Below are 16,865 nucleotides of genomic sequence, written 5' to 3' on the forward strand. Positions count from 1 at the left end.
TTACATGGTGGGTATATAGATACATAGAGCTTTGTATGTATATTTGCCTCCCACTTGGAACAATAAGTTTTGCTCATCTTCATGCCATACAGTTTACACACTGTAAACTGCTAAAGGAGATTCTTTGTCAGCTCTAATATTCAGGTACCTGTGGAGCACGTGGTAGTACTTTGTATGGTTCCTTTGGCAAAAAGTGGTCACACTGGATCACATAAAGGCCATAGAAAAGTTTCCAGGCATATGCAGAATTTCAAAAACACTAGTAAAACTACAAAGCTTCTCTCTGTGTGAGGAATTATTCCTAAAACTCTGCATGGCAAATAATGGTCATTAAAATGATTTTTTTCTCCCCTCAAATTCTTCCTTGGCTGAATGACTAAATTCTTCTGTACAGAAAATCTATTTAGATTCAGCTACAAGTGGGTGGTTGTTACATGACAACGATGAGCAGCCGTGAATGAGATCCATTGTGATTTGTCAGATGTATTTTTAAATTATGGGTATTTTCAGGTTAATCTTCATAGTAGTTCCTGTTTAGGAGTAGGATCAATAGCGTAGCAGGAGTCTGTAATGGTTTTTATTGACAAATGAGGTAGAAAACTCTTAGTTTGAAAGTAAGATTTAATGTAATGAAATAGTGTCCCTATTTGTCAAAAGCATCATCATATGCTCCATGACCAAGGCAAACGATATGTATTCACAAGATTTCCTGTCAGACAAGACAGTAATTAAGGAAGTGAGTTATTTGAGGGGTTCAAGTCAAAATATAAATTATTCCAGCCAATAAAGCCTTAGCTTTTGAGTTCCCTTGAAAGCAATGCTGTGCTAAATGTGTTTCTGAAACCTTTCAAGTGAATTACAGGGAGTCTTGTTCTAAAAGGTAAATTTAATTATTTCACGTTTTTTAGCTTGGTAGACTTTTTAATAGACCTCTTGGCATGTGTATGAGTTTGTATTAGATTAATTTTAGAAGTTTTTTTTCTCCTTTTTTACTTTTTCAATCTTTGTGCAAACTTTTGGTAACTTTCAGCTTTAGAGAGTGTCCATCTATTTTTATGGTTTCTTGACTTTCTATTTTTTTCCAGTAGATTGAATATCGTTTTGCTATAATGGTCTTTGTATTCTCTAAACACATCACGAACTTTAACAATTTCTGACTCTTAACTGTGCAGTGATGTAATGGAATACCACTATACTCATACAACAATGAGGAAGTACAAAGAGATATTTATCTGTTTGTTATTTGCACCTAGTAGTCAGAGACAGGGGTTAGTAGTGGGTGCTACTTGGTTAGGCAGCAGACTTGAAGGTCCACAGGAAACTGAAGCACTCATACATAAGATGACATGGCAGTAGTTTTTGTGGGTGATGATTAAAATTCCCCTCCTGATGCTTTCCCTGGTTTGTTCTGTGTACCCACCAGTAATCTAAAACATCTGTAACAGATTTCTACAGAGCTTCTGACATATCCTTGTTCCTTTTACACTAGTCTGGGACAGGGACAGCATTCACTCTATGCCAGCTATAATGCTCAAGTATTTATGCTAGTATATGTGGACTTTAGATTCAACAGTCTACTGGAGTAGTGAAGAAAAGCAACACTGATATACTAAATGATATAATGATATATCAAATGTAAAGATGCCACTTAAAGTTAAAGTAATGTTCAGATCAAGAGCAATAAGCAGGTATCTTTTGTTTGGCACAGGAAAAAAAAAAAAAAAATCTGAAATAGAAAGATCTCAGTCCCCAACCCTTTTGCAAATGTACAAAATTCCTGACACAATGAATTGCACTTTCAAGTTTGCTTGCAGAGGTGCAAAAATTTTGTAGGTAAAATGAAGCCATCTCAGCAGTCTATGAAAATTAACAATCAAGTGTATTAAAAGCTTATCAGAATGGGACATATTTAAGAATACAATACTGCATCTCTCTGGATAAGAGGGTGCTTTACTACATCTCTCTGGATAAGACGGTGCTTTACTGGTGTTTCTTCATTTTGTTCTTTACTTGTTTGTGTTCAGCCAAGGAGGCTGAAGTCCTGAATTTTTCTCTTGAGCAGGAGTGACACCATTTTTCTAATCCACTAGTACGGCTCAGTTCTGACTTGTAAAGATGACAATCTCCACTAGGAATGATAATACCACTGCAAACCTGTATTATGCTTCCCTCTGGGAGGTGCCAACAAGTTGCACTACCTTTAATTGTTATGGTGCATTTTGTGATTGGAACATATCCTCTTGGAAATGGCTAGATTTGAAGCTACCAAATTCATAACTTCTCCTTCTCTCCTACTAAATGGAGAACTCTGAGAGTTCTATCCAACTCAGAACAACTGAGAGTTGATAGTCCATTAAAACAGAATAACTTCTCTTGCCTTTACAGTGCTCTGTGAGGTGTAATAATTACTGTTGGGAAAACAAACAAACGGAAATGCTTGTTATTTGTTTAGCCTGTTATTCAGTTTCATTACATATGTAAACATCCTTCCCCATAGATATTCTTTCCATACATATCAAATTTGATGGTAGACCAGTCAGTGAAAGCAGGTAAGATGTATGTACATAGTTCCAATAGACAAATCAGTAGTGAAGTTCTCATAAAGGAGATTGTCATTTTCCTCCATTCATTTATTTCATCTTGTTGTATTGCATTTATGTGGCAAGGTTTTGGTAGCAGGGGTCCTCTGGGGTGGCCTTTGTGAGCAGAGCCCAGAAGATGCCCCATGTCAGATCAGCGCCAGCTCCAGCTGGCCCCAAAAGGGAGCCACTGCTGGCCAGAGCCAAGCCAATGAGAAACACTGGTTGGACCTACACGAGAGCAGATCTAAGAAAGGGAAAAAATTGCTGTGCCACAGCAGCTGGGAGAGGAGAGGAGTGAGAACAAGCCCTGCAACCCCCAAGGTCAGTGTAGAAGGAGGGCAGGAGGTGCTCAAGGCACACAGCAGAAGTTCCCCTGCAGCCTGTGGAGAGGCCCCTGGTGGAGCAGGCTGTCCCCTTGCAGCCCATGGGTCCCACATGGAGCAGATCTCCACGCTGCAGCCCGTGGAGGAGCCCCCGGTAGAGCAGGTGGATGTGGCCTGGAGGAGGCTACGGCCCACGGAGAGCCCCCACAGGAGCAGGTGCAGGCCAGAGCTGGAGCCCGTGGAGAGGAGCCCACGCAGGAGCAGGGAGTCTGGGGGGAGCTGCTGCCTGTGGGGGACCCGTGCTGGAGCAGTTTGCTCCTGGGGGATGGACCCCATGGTACGGAGCCATGTTGGAGCAGTTCTTGAAGAGCTGCTGCCTGTGGGCAGCCCCCACAGGCTCAGTTCGGAAAGGACGGCATCCCGTGGGAGGGACCCCATGGGGAGCAGGGGCAGGGAGTGACCGTGAAGGAGCAGCGGAGACGAAGCATTAGGGACTGACCGCAGCCCCCATTCCCGGTTTCCCTGCGCCATTCATGGGGAGGACATAAAAGGTGGTGGATGGGGGGGAAAGTGGTTTTAGTTTGCTTTTAGTTCCTCACTGTTCTAGTCTGTTAGTAATAGGCAATAAATGATATTAATCTCCCTATGTGAATCTGTTTTGCCCGTGATGATAATTGTTGAGTGATCTCCCTGTCCTTATATCATAAGCCTTGAGTCCTTTCCACTGTATTTTTCCCCCTTTCCCTGTGAGAAAGGGGAGTGAGAGAATGGTTGTGGTGGAGCTCAGCTGCGTAGCAGGGTAAAAACACCTCATTTGTGTAGAAGACACAATAGGTCTAATTGCCCCTTTACAATTTCCTTGAATCCAGGAGTATAAAGTGAGAGCAAAACTAGGCCTTTTATTAAAAAAATAATTTGAAGGTGTGTCTCGGGTTGTTTGTTAATATTTCATATGGATTCATGGATGGAATTTGGCAGCATCGGCTTGCTATTATAAGGCACTGCAGAAAAGGAGGGATTTGTTATCGTTTTTTATCTACGTAAGAGATCACCAAAATATAATCCCCTCCCCCTTCAAAAACCACTATTCAGTAATACACTCCCCCTCAAAAAAAAAAAAAAAAAAAAAAAAAAGAATTTCAATAATAGGAATACGAGGGTGTGTTTTCACTGTGCAGCAGAGAGGGGTGCAGAGACTCTACAGCAAACATTGGCTGAATTTGGTCCAGCTAAGTAGCACAGTTATATCAGAAAGGCAGTGCTAATTAGCTGGGCAAAGTGTTGTACTAACGTGTGTGCTCCAGTTAGGATCCAAGTTAGTATCTCCAGAAAACATTCTACTGTGTAAATAAACCAACTTGCTCAGAGCTACCTTGGGAATCTCTGAAAGAGCAAATGACCTTTTCACTACAAGGGACGTGTACATGCACATTCATGGGCTCCTATGGACTTTGATATTAAGCCTAATGAAGATGAGAAAAGATTCCTATTATCCTAAATAAACTTTGCATCAGATCTGTACTTCTTGTTCCTAGCTGCTAGCCATTGTTCTACTTCAATGTTACAGATCTTAATTATTATAACAATATCTAATAAAATGCCCTGGCTGGTATCCTTACCCTGGTGTTTGTAATCAGACTTGAATGTATTTACACTTTTTGAGTGCAGAAATAATTGTAAAAGGTTTTTCTGTGAAATATTTCAGAAAAGCTGAGAATACAGTCTTTTGTTTACTGCCAGGAGGGTCCCTATGTCCTATGGCTGCCTTTTGCAGTAACAGGCCTATGCTGCTTGAGTGTTCCCAAGCTGCCAAAATTGTCAGTCTTTTCCTTTCTCTTTTCAGTAGGGTGTGATCCATAACTCTATTCATATTTGAAATCTAAAAACAAACATCAGCTTACACAGCACATAGCACACAATCTGTAGAGATTTGCTTCCATTAACAAGAGAATATACTCCAGCTTCACCCATTAGAGAGCATAATGTGAGTACGGTGGGGAAGGCATTCCTTTCTTGTCCGTGTAGCTGCCAAACTGTCCTTCTGTTGTTACCGGCATCCCGAGGTGAGCACTGAAAATAATGAGACAGGTACAGTAAGAGTGTAATTAAAATAGTGACGTAAAGGCTAATTATTTCCATACACAATGGATCCTCGGTGTGAACATCAGCAGTTAAAAGGGTCCTGACTGAAGATGTTATTAAGCTTTGGTACTTTTTATAGTAGCAACAAGCTATACAAATCTGCAGTTAATGAATTAATCAAACATAACTATGAACTACAGGCTTATCCTTTCACTCATAATTAACACGTCATTTCTTAAAAACTTTTCTCTTTAAGGACAGGAGAAGCAAAACAGTGGCTAGATAGCTATCTGAACAAACATGATTTCAGGAGCGAAAATGAACACATCTAAACACCGATGAAGGATAATCAATATTTATGTAAAAATTACTATTAATGCTAGTAATTTTTTGAAAAGTCTTTTCATGTTCTTTCAGGCTTAAAGAACCTTTAAAAAGATAACACTTCATATATACTGTGCATGGTAACACACCTGAAAGACATCAAATGAAACTCATCTTAGTAAGATAATATTTAATGATTTGTAACAGAATAACAGTCGTTTATGCTCAGGGATTTTTGATCTAAGGCTGTACCAATTACTAAAAGAGCACAGCAGTTTGAGAAATGAATAAATATGTATACTTAGCAAGAAAGGGTGTTTATATAGATTCTGGGATAATTTAAGTAAAAAAGAATGAGCTTTGCTAATTTAAAATATTCCCTCTCACATGAGAACATGATGGGTCAATCATTACTCTGGTGTTTGCTCCACAGGCAGAAATTTTTAATGAACTCTAGTAGCTAATAGGAATTCCTTAGAGTGTTTTGTGAATTGCTATTTCACAAAGTGGCTTTGGCAGCAAGCGTTTGACAAGAAGGATAAACATGGCTGCCTTGCACATCTGTTTATTTGAGTAAATCAGTCCTTGCTCAACTGGCATGTGTCCATACGACCAGATAATATCCTTCAGCAAAGTCTTCAGCAAGCAGAGGGATCAGGGATGACAAGATTTAAAATTAAAATTAAATTAAAACTGAGTTGCATAGTTAAGTTTGGAGTATTTTTAAAAATTGGAAGAAAAAAAAAGAGAAAAAAAAAATGTAATACTGCCTGCCAGATTTGATATCTAGTTACTCTGCACTACAGTCTTGGTTGAATGGACTTTTCTCAGCTATCCTAATAAGCCTTTCTTTATGCCAAGCCCTGCTCAGTCCCTGTGCTCCTGGGTCACAGTCCCTTTGTGTGCTTAGATGGCAGGATAGCTATAGGATTGATTTGTGAGTAACTCAGTCTACCAATATTTTTAAGGGCTCCCATGATAGCTCAAGATGAGCATCTTGTTTCATCTCCATGGATAACAGAGATTTTCTGGTTAGCAAGTATACGTCAAGCATTCAACCCTGTGTATGAGAGAGAGAGATCTCAGACCTGCCTAAAATGTTGGTGTTGCTGTATCTGATTGCTACAAGGGTTCTGCTTCCATGTACAGAGTTACGCCATCCAGTTGGGACTGTCATTTTGAGATCTAAGAGGATGAGATAATAATAACCTTTTGCCACTATAACTTTCAATCCATCTGCTTTTCTTCTTTACTTATGACATAATTTTAGCATTACTTGAATTAATTTTATTTTATGGACTGATAATACAGGATCCTTGGGATGAATATCAATGCAAACAGAAACTGACTATCTTTAGAGGACTGCCAAAAAAGTGTTATTTAACAATTTACAGCTGACTGCAGAGGATATTACGGAGCTACGTAATAATAGCACCAACTATATCAATTGGTAATGCCAAATCAGAGTCTGAATGTACTTTAAAGCAGACTGGACCTCTTTTTAGAAGCTGTCTGGAGGGTATTGAGAAATGCTGAAGATCTTAAATAATTTCTAGCAAGGAAAAGAAGCTGCTGAAACTATTGGAATATACGTGGGTATTCGTCTGGGGATTTTTTTGAGGAAATTCAGGGGGAAAAGAAGGGAGAACAACAATAATACAATCTTGGAAATAATGTTGCAATCAGAGTCCTTTGGAGTTAGCACTTGAAGTGGCCCCTCCAGTGTGAAATAAGCGGGGCAGCTGTTTCTGCTAAGGATTCACAAGAGAAAACTGGAACCCTCACATGGAAATTAAAATGGCTGCTCAAGCATTTGAGCCAGGGTAGTGCCAACAATGTGCAGGTTTCTTCATCTGTAAAGATGGAAAAACTATTTTGGGGGGGAAAGTTGAGTGGTGCACATCACTGAAAAGAGGGAAACAGGACAGGGATGACAAATGAAATCCGTGAAAAGAAGCAGAGAAACTGGACTAAACAGATCGCAGAGGGAAGCACAGTCCCAAAGAGCACAAAAATTGGGACCAAGAATATGTGAGAAACATATATTTGGCCTCCTTTTGTACAGGCAGGCACAGCTTTTACTGGCTCTGGTGTCTTGAGCTAAGGATGCAGTAAAAAAGCAGAGATACTTTACAAGTATCAAGAATTGTTGCTAAACGTGGTCTATTCTGAGGACAGTGGCATGACAGTACTTGATTTGATATTGTTAAGAGTGTCTTTAAACTACTTGGAAATATAGAGAGAACAGCTAATCTTCTAGGTACTTTGGAGCCAATTGTAAGTGACAAAAAACTCAGTCTGGAGTGTGTGCCAGTCTTAAAAAATGAGATCAATGAAATCCAAAAGATAGAAAGGAGAGGTGTAAAGCTGAGTTTTATTTGACATCTTAACTAATGATCTGGAAGAAAGAACAGTGGGTTAATTAAATTCATAGATTGGGTTATATTACCAGTGGCATGGTAGACAGCAAAATAATATAATGGGACCTGCAGAGGCTCAAAATTCCTGAACAGAAAATGATAAAATTCAACTCCATCAGTAGTCTAAAACAGATGCTAAATGAGAAAGTGTGCTGGAAAAGCACAGAACTATGCAACAATTCAAAGGCTAATATAAGGCTATAAAACCTCAAAATGTAATGAGGAATACCTTCTGCCCTGCCCTTGTTAATTTTGGGTTGCATATTTTTGTGTTTTAAGTTGTGACTTCAGAACCTAACCAAATATTCTCAGGGGAGATTGACTAAAGGCCATTCAAAACAGAAAAAGAAAGAAAAAGAAAGAAAGAAAGAAAGAGAGAGAAAGAAAGAAAGAAAGAGCGAGCGAGCGAGCACAGTGTATTCACATAGACGCTGGAAGGATTTTGTTTATGAATTCAGGAATTTAATTGTCATTTTTTCATGTATGTATATATTCATGTTAACGTTATATATGTAATATAGATTAGATATCCTGAGACTATTATTACACAGTTTTTAAAAATTTATGTCAGCTAGTAATTAAAACAGCTAGATAAAGATACTTCTGGAGGGATGCTTTCTTCCTTTGCTGACCTGATTTAGAATATGGTTACTGTAAAGGATGGAAGTGCTCCATGTCAAAAGAAAACAAAGGAGCAACTCTGGTCCAACATCTATGCTGTACTGTCAACTGCATTTTCTGTCTAAGCATAAGAGGCATCCTTCTGGCTGATACAAGTCACACTGACTGTAGGCTCCAAGGTTACTCTTTTTTTACAATAGTTCTACCACCTGTTCTGTATGATTTTCTACATGGACAGTGTGTCACTCCATCTACACAGGAGTAAGCATGCACATCATTATTTGATTGTTCAGATGTATAATTTTCTCCACAGCACCTAGAGAGAAGTGTACAGTTTAAAGGCCTTTTCAAAATTCATTTCCATGTAAATTTTATTTTGAAAAAAAATCCTTATATAAATATTATTCTCTTGAGATCACATTGTCTGAAGAGCAGTGGTCGTAAATAAGTGATCAAGTGTTACAAGAAGAAAATTCCACTTATTTTAAAGTGGAAAAAATACAGATGGTCATATTGGGAAATACTGTATTTTTCATTGTAAGGGTTTCAAATGACGTCTCCTCATAAATGACTAAAATAAATAAGAGTTGGGGATGAAAGGAAAGGGTAGGGTGATGGTGGCTTATCTACATAAACCAATCTACATATTGCAATCTACTCCACATTGAGAGACTCAAACAGCCTGCAAGGCATATGGAGATGATTCATATTAATGGACTATTTTATTAAGGTGCAGTATGGTTGAAGGCCGCAAAATAGCAACATTCTGTCAGATATAAAGCAGTTTATTGAAGTCAGATAATGCTGGAGGGCACAGAATTTTAGCCACATTTTTTTTTATTTGACTGCAGTCAGATTAGTGTCCATACTTGGATGTTTTGTACGTGTTTTTCACATACGTTGTTTTGTCAAAGAACACTTTATGTTCTGTTTAACAGATATTGCCTTACTGATTTATTTATTATTTTTTTTTATCTACTTTTAGGTATGTTGTAATGGGATTCTGCACGACAATAAACCTGACTTCCAATGCTGCGAGGACAAGTACATTCCATTTATTCTTAATTCACCAGGGGTTTGCTGTGGTGGTCAGATACATGCTGTGCAACCGAAACATCAGTGCTGTGGTGGTTATTACACTAGGGTATTAGTAGGTAAGAGACAACTCGTTTCAAGTGCTTGAAAGAAACAAAACAACAAAGTTGATCTATCTGTTAAACCGAGGAGAATGAAAACATTGCAATAAATGTGGGATTTATCAAGATTTCTAGGTGTCTTCTAGGCTTGTGTTCAGTGGGATAAGCAAAGAAAATTGTGCTTTGTCTTCTAAACACAGTACACTTTATACAAGAGAGGCTTAATTGATAAAACCTGATGATTGGGTCATTTTCCAGAGAACTAATTTATGCCAAACTATACTTAATTGCAGTAAGTGCTGCATAATGGGGAGGGCAGTTCTGCTTAACAGGAACACCATCAGGCAATTTAGTGGTGCAGTTTAGTTCTCTGCTTGACTTGAACCCTCGTGACTGTCCCTAGCCATTTCTTCTCTGGAACAATTCTTAGCATTTGGGGTTGATACTACAGATTACATCACTTCTACTTTTTTTGACAGGATTTTCTACTGTTTGTTTCTACCAATGTTACAGAACAAACTGTGTGTATTATCTTTGATGGAAATTTATCACTTTCTTAAGGCTGATTATGCTGTCTGATTCTCAGAACTGTTGAGGAACTTAGTCCAAACTCTGCTTCTGTGCTATTGTCTAGAGTTTGGTTTCTTGTTGGTTGATGAGTTTTTGACAGGGATAGGGGAAGAAAAGGAAAAGAGTCCTTCCTGGGGCTCTGCTCAGAGTATATATCTCTTTGTAGCCAATTGTCAGATCAGGAGTTAAAATGCTTTCATTACTCATGAGCTGGCACACATTCCCCAGGCTCAGAAAAGCTTGATTTTTTGCCAGTGCATTCAGCACATCCCAAGTTCTGATCCCTTGAACAGTAATTCATATATCACAATATTAGAATGTCTTCCATGATGTCATCAGAAAATACTATCACATGGAAGAACCAGAGAAGAGTATTTTGCTGGCCTCATTAATCTCAATGTACTGAAATGGAAAGATTATACTGTGACCCCTGTCCCCATCCAATGGTCTATGTTAACTAGTTTCATGTTGTTTACATCAAGAAAGAAAAGTACAATGAAACAAAATGTCTTATATCTGAAAGTAATTCTTCAGTCAGCAGTCCACAAGCATGAAACAGTGAATATCTGAACATGATTTTAAACATTTTTTTTCCTGAGTATACTTGCTGCATTCTCTGTTTCCATACTCTAAAGGGCGACAACATGAACAATGTTGGTCACTTTTTTCTTTCTAATTTTTATAAATATGCTAATAACCTCAAGCTAAATGTTAATGTGGGTCATTCTTTGATAAGGATAACAATTAACTGGTAAGACTGCATGGTAGTTTTCAGAGTGAGAATGTTTTCAAACCTAGCCTGGAATGGATCCCATTTTGAGAGGTTAATGAGAAGGTTACTGATCCTTTGTGTCTTACGTCTAATAGTTCCTTTAAAAAAAAAAAAAAAAAAAAAAAAACAGTTTTATTTCCGATAGATGTAAGCTTCATTCTGTGCTTTAATACTTTCTCTGTGTAGCAACTAAATTAGATTCTAAGGGATGCAAGAAAATATGATGAAGTATCTAAACAGATTATATCTATTATACTCTAAAAATTTGTTCTCATCTTTTTTTTTTTTTTCATTATTATTATTGACTTTATTTGATAAAGTTATTTATACAGGAAACTCTCAAAGCATGCATATTTCCCAGATGTTGTTTGGCCAGCTTGATAACTCTCGATGTACTGAAGCACACTGGGCTGAAGGCATGGTGATTGCAAATTAGGAAGGCAGGAATCTCTTCAACAGCTGATCTGTTTTTCTTATTTCTTCCAAGTGTTGAATCAGTGACATTTGAGCCACAGACGACGCTGCAACACAGAAAAATAATACACAACCTTAACTGTTCGAACATTGGTTCAGACCAAGTGCAGATATTAGAGAATGGAAACTATTGCCGTTTACTGTCAGTTTTGTGTTCTTTATATAATAAATCAGCAGTATATACTCTAGGGCAAACAGTTTATCCTTCTCAGCCCACCCATTATAGTGTCAGTCTCAATGACAGTCTTATACTACAGCCCTGTACTGCAACAGTTGATGTTTTTGTTGAAGTAGCAGCCAACCCCACTGAATGTGATGGTGATACTGGATTTTTAAAGTTCACTTACTTTGTAAGTTCTTTAGGAGATTAAGTCCCGACTGACACTGAAAAGCTCTTTAACAGTATGAGTTAGTCCTTCAAAACAACCTTGGAATGATGTTGGAGTAGACGGGATTGTTTTGCTGTGTATAAATAGACTGACCCTTTCGCCAAAGAAAGAATAAACTCTCTTTACTATAGATATACCTATACTTAAAGGTTTTCAGCTGTATTATTATTATATTTACAGAAATTATTTTTGTTGCTCTTCTCAGTTTGTCTTTGTCATGCTTGCATTTTGATATCTTACATAATCTTTGCCCTGAATGCAAGTTTTTTCAATTATTATTACAAATAAATATATGCTTTTATACCATTCTAAAGTACCAAGTGATTCCACGTTTTTTTGTGGAATGTATTGTACATGAAACTAATAGTGTGTGAACCTAGACTAATATTTGTTGCCATCAGTTGAGAACCTCTCAGGGATTTCATGAGATATACATGCATTAAATCCTTAATTGTATTCTTAAATTGACAGGTGAAGTATGCTGCCCTAACGAAGAGCAAAACAGAGTTTCAGTTGGAATTGGTGACTCTTGCTGCCAGGGAATGCCTTACTCCATGTCAGGGAATCAAATCTGCTGTGGTGGATCACTCCATGACAGTTTTAATCGGCAGTGCTGTGGTGGAGAAGTCATAAGCACAGCCTTGGTCTGCTGTGGTGATGAAGAAAAAGGGACTGCACATAGACCTCTCACAGGTGAGACTTTTTCAAGAAAAAAGAATTCTGATCTTTCTAAATCTCTTGTAGAATTAGCCATTCAGAAGTGGGATACTTCAAGTTAAGTTACATATGCCAGTTTTGTTAAAATGCTGTTGCACTTCACTCACCTATTCCAATAGATTGCAAAATGGTGAGCTGGTGATTGCACAGAGTCCAAAAGCTGCAAGGTCTGAAGACACTCCAGAAAATTCAAAGGGAGTGCCTGATCTTTCATTACTCCAGTCACAAGATTGGACCAGTCCTCTTTTAGTCAGTAGAGCTGAGGTTAGACTTGCTCACCTTGTGCTGCCATGCATCCTAGAGCAGGGATTTTCCATTTGCTCTGGAGATGTGGAGTTAGTCACCTAGGAACTGAAGATGACAGTGCTATCTGGTTGGAAGCCCAAGTCCCTCCTTTGTGCATCTACACAAGGCTAAACCCACTGCAATTTAAAATTAACAAAGCTTAATCCATAGCACTAGTCCCTTATTCATCTGGTGTATCCTATTAATTTCTTGCATATCACAAGTTACTGCATCGCCTAAATGTACAATATGTACTTTACTTCCTTATAAAGCATTCTGTGACTAGCTGGTGACAGAGATTGGAGGTATTATTACAAAACCCATTCAGGTATTTTCACGTGTCTTTTCTTTCTGCATTTATTGGGGAAATTATATACCATCAGCCTTAGGCTTTCTCAGCCTGACAAGAAGACTTCAAAAACAATTGCAGTCCTGAAGGGGAATCCGATTTCAAAACATGGAAATAATGAAGGTTTAGTACCAGTTCTGCTTGGTGTACTAAGATTAGTGATACAGTGCTTTTGCCACCTGTGTGCCAGTTTGAGCCTCTTGCTGTACAACTAAGGATCCTACTATATAACCAAGACCCCAGATCTGAAGGCTAGACTCTTCCTTTACCCCCAAATGATCTCACTCTTCCCCTTATTTTTTGTGTTTACTAGATCCTTCAGGTGCTGTGAGGTTTGAAGTACTCATATTCTGTGTTGACTGTCAGGAAGGACTAAACTAGGAGCCATGGCAATGCTTTCTCCCTTTCAGTGGTGAATCATGGAGTGTATGCTGTGAAACACATCACTTGCATGGTGCTACCCCTCACTCTGATCCCTAATTGTGCCTGATCTACAGCATCTACGCAGGACTTACAATAATGTCTCTGAGCAAGGCCCTCTTGCATAGCAGCACATTGTGTGGCTGCCACAAGACAGGGCTGGCTCATAAAACATCTCTTTATGTACTTTATTACTTAAACTCTTCTATTTGCCTGCAGGAGCCCTTTAACAAAATCACATTGAATTGACTTTCTCACACCAAATCAAATCTCCCTGGTCCCAGTTCAGTTGTCTTTGTCAATATGTATTTTATAAATGGAGTGAATTAACAGATGCTGTTGGAACAGAACTGCTGGGGTAGCGTTTATGTTTTTACTGCTCTCTCTGGGCAGATGAGTTGTGTAGGAGTGTAATACAGGTATCTTGGGATGAAAGTTATGTTCTTCATTTCAGTATATATGTATTCTTAACAGTTTTTTTTCCTTAAATATATATATTTAAAAAACCTTTATACCTCTCTTTTTAAAATGTGTTTAGCCTATAGCACTCTATCATTTACACTATTTTTCTTGAGAATGGGTCTTGATGACATTTTTTTGGCCATTAAAAAAGAAAACAGTAGCTTTTTCATCATTTACAGATTTCCTGTGTGGACTTTATGCTGTAAGCCAGCATACAGCTGAACACAAAAACATTTTTCAAAGATGAATTAACACCATAGTTGAAAAGAGATCATATTATTCTGCATTAAGCATAGAATAAATTGTGGTTTCTTATCATATCATATACATCATGCTCAATATGTTTTTGCTTAATTTCTTAGAGTAATTCAGCCTTGCTAAATACATCATGAAAACGCACAAGCCATGTACAAAATCTATGTGCTCCCTATTCCTCTTATTTATAATGATTCTGATGGGGGGAAAAAAACACTCTCACAAAAAAAAAAAAACAAAAACATAATTTATTTATCATTGGCAAATGGATATGTAGAATTTTGCAAGAATATGGTAGTTGGAAAGCTGATCCCATTGTCTAGAAGGGGAAGAGGTAACAGGGGTGGTTTTAAGCAAAAGCTGACATGCTTCCAAAACTCTGTTTTGTAGCTGGCAATAGATGCCACAGTTAAAAATGTAAGAGCAATTTAAAGCTTTTGTTTGCAATTTTTAGTTCCTTGAAAAAATGAGAAAAAACAATCACTGCAAGTGCATATCTTGTTGCATAATCAGTTCTGCTGAAAGCAGCATGTTTCTGCAGAACCTAGACCATTTTTGCACTGAATGTTGGTTTTAAGAGCTTGTATGGTAGACCATTTTAATTTGCCATTGTATGCCTCTCTCAGAGAGTTTGTCCTGCAACAAGGTAGGTGTCTTCTATCTCACATTACCTTTTTTTCTTTTTTTGGTCTGTTTTCTTGGATCTTATTTTGTGCCCCTTGTTGGCCTTATTTAGTGGGGGGACCATAGAGACATCTACTGGCAAAGGTTGGCAGCGATACCATGGTATGCACATATCCTGAGCCCCACTGCTGCAATGTGATTATCCAAAGTTGTCTGTTTCTGTCTATAAAGGATAATGGAAGCTGAAACCACTCTTGGATTTTCTCTTTAAAAAAAAAAAAAAAAAACAACTAGTAAAATGCCCCTATACTGTCTCAGACAGTGAAAGATAATGCTTTGTACTGTTGTAGTTTCTGATCTGTAATAGTTGCAATACCCAAATGTAAGCCAAGGATTTTTGGAGTAGTTTGCAACGTACACTGGCTCTGTATTTTGTTGATCCTTTATTCTGGCTCCAAAAGCTAAGCCTTCTAATACTCATTTTTCCCTTTTGAAAGCATTGGTTTTGCAGATTTACTAAATTAGTAATTCATCACTCAGCTATGTTTATAAATTTTTTCAGTTGCTGGGGATGAACATGAAATAATTGTTGACAGAAATCACTGTTAGCAAGAAGAGTCTTTTCCAGCCCATGGATTTTCTTTTTACTGTAACGCACTATGTGCCTATGAAACATAAATATATAAAGCATGACACACGCATTCAAGCTGATTTACAAACACATATTTTGTATTTTGGTACTTAGTTGAATTCAGCAAAGGTTTATAGAATTTCTGGATCCTTAAGCAATTGAATAAAGCAATTTTTAGAAGGCAAATCAATCCATCAACATTACATAGCCCTATTTTGTTTTTCTTGGAGCATATTTAAAATTGTACATTTGAGGTGTCAAGGTTCAGGAGTCAAGTGCTACATGTGATAAATTAAGCAGAGGTCAGGGGCTATGCAATGCAGTTTCAGAAGATTGTCTACCTCTGCCTTTGCAGCTCATTCATGCTGAAGTGATGCACTATGGGAATTACTACCAAACTCTGCTCTGCAACATCTGCTCTCCCTAAGTGAGTTAGTGCACGTCAGACATCTTTATGTCAGAATATTGCAGTGATGGATGCAGTCTTCAGAAAATGCTGCATAAAAATCTGGTGTGCCGTTCTGGCCATTAAGTGAAATTACTATTTAAATTAATGGCGCTGTCACAGTTTATCTGTGCAAAGAATGAACGCTGATTAGGGTATTAAGTAATTAGCAATTTATCACACTGGAACAAGGTTGATAATAATTAAAGAAGTAATGGTTTACCAAAGAAACTAGAAAGCGAGTCACTTCTTGTTATGTGAGTGAAATCTTGGCTGAAAAATTTAATTCAGTCAAACAAAGATGAGGTTCACACTGAATGAATACAGCTTTGTTTGTTTCAATAGAAAAACAGTTCATTATCAAAATTTTAGTTTGCCTGTCAAAAGTCCCTTGGGGCTATCTGAGTTGCTTATTAGTATTGAATTGAGTCTTTTTCTGCATTAATTCTCCACTTAAAATTGGTAGGATCCTAGGACAATTTGGAAAAAGGGTGTGAACAGGAGGAAATATTTACCTCTTGGAGAGCTGGTGACCACAATTTGATTTCTGTGAATGAAACCAGTCCTGAAAATAGGTGAAGCATGCAAGCAACTTCACCATTTTGAGTCATTGCACTGAATGCTTTAGCAGGATCATACCCTTAACAAGTAATTTTCATTATGTATGACTTCCTAAGAGAGATTTGCTGCAATAAATGGCAGAGAATAAGGCAGCCACTTCTGCATGTGTATTAAATGTCTACATACTACAGAAATTACATCAAATACAAATTACTTTATAGGTGTAACAGTGTATCTCTGCTCTGTTTTTTGTGATATCTTTCTACTTGAATTAGTAATAATATTTTTTCACTGTCATTTTTAGGGGTGTTTACCCCTTTCTTTAAATGGTGGAGGATTCAAAGCAGGTATTTCACAGTTGCAAAATCATATTTGTGAATATATGGAAAATTACACTGATTATGATGAGTATTTTTAAGTACA

General features: G+C 37.8%; 1 protein-coding gene across 1 annotated transcript in view; it reads left to right on the forward strand.

Moving 5' to 3' along the window:
* The window catches only part of USH2A (usherin), a 420,079-nt gene that overhangs the window by 320,276 nt on the left and 82,938 nt on the right, over positions 1-16,865 (forward strand). The window contains 2 exon segments of the mRNA XM_040551919.1: positions 9,338-9,506; positions 12,165-12,386. Coding sequence (XP_040407853.1) covers positions 9,338-9,506; positions 12,165-12,386 — 391 coding nt within the window.

This window comes from Cygnus olor, chromosome 3, assembly GCF_009769625.2.
Source record: "Cygnus olor isolate bCygOlo1 chromosome 3, bCygOlo1.pri.v2, whole genome shotgun sequence".
In the NCBI taxonomy this organism is placed as follows: Eukaryota; Metazoa; Chordata; class Aves; order Anseriformes; family Anatidae; genus Cygnus; species Cygnus olor.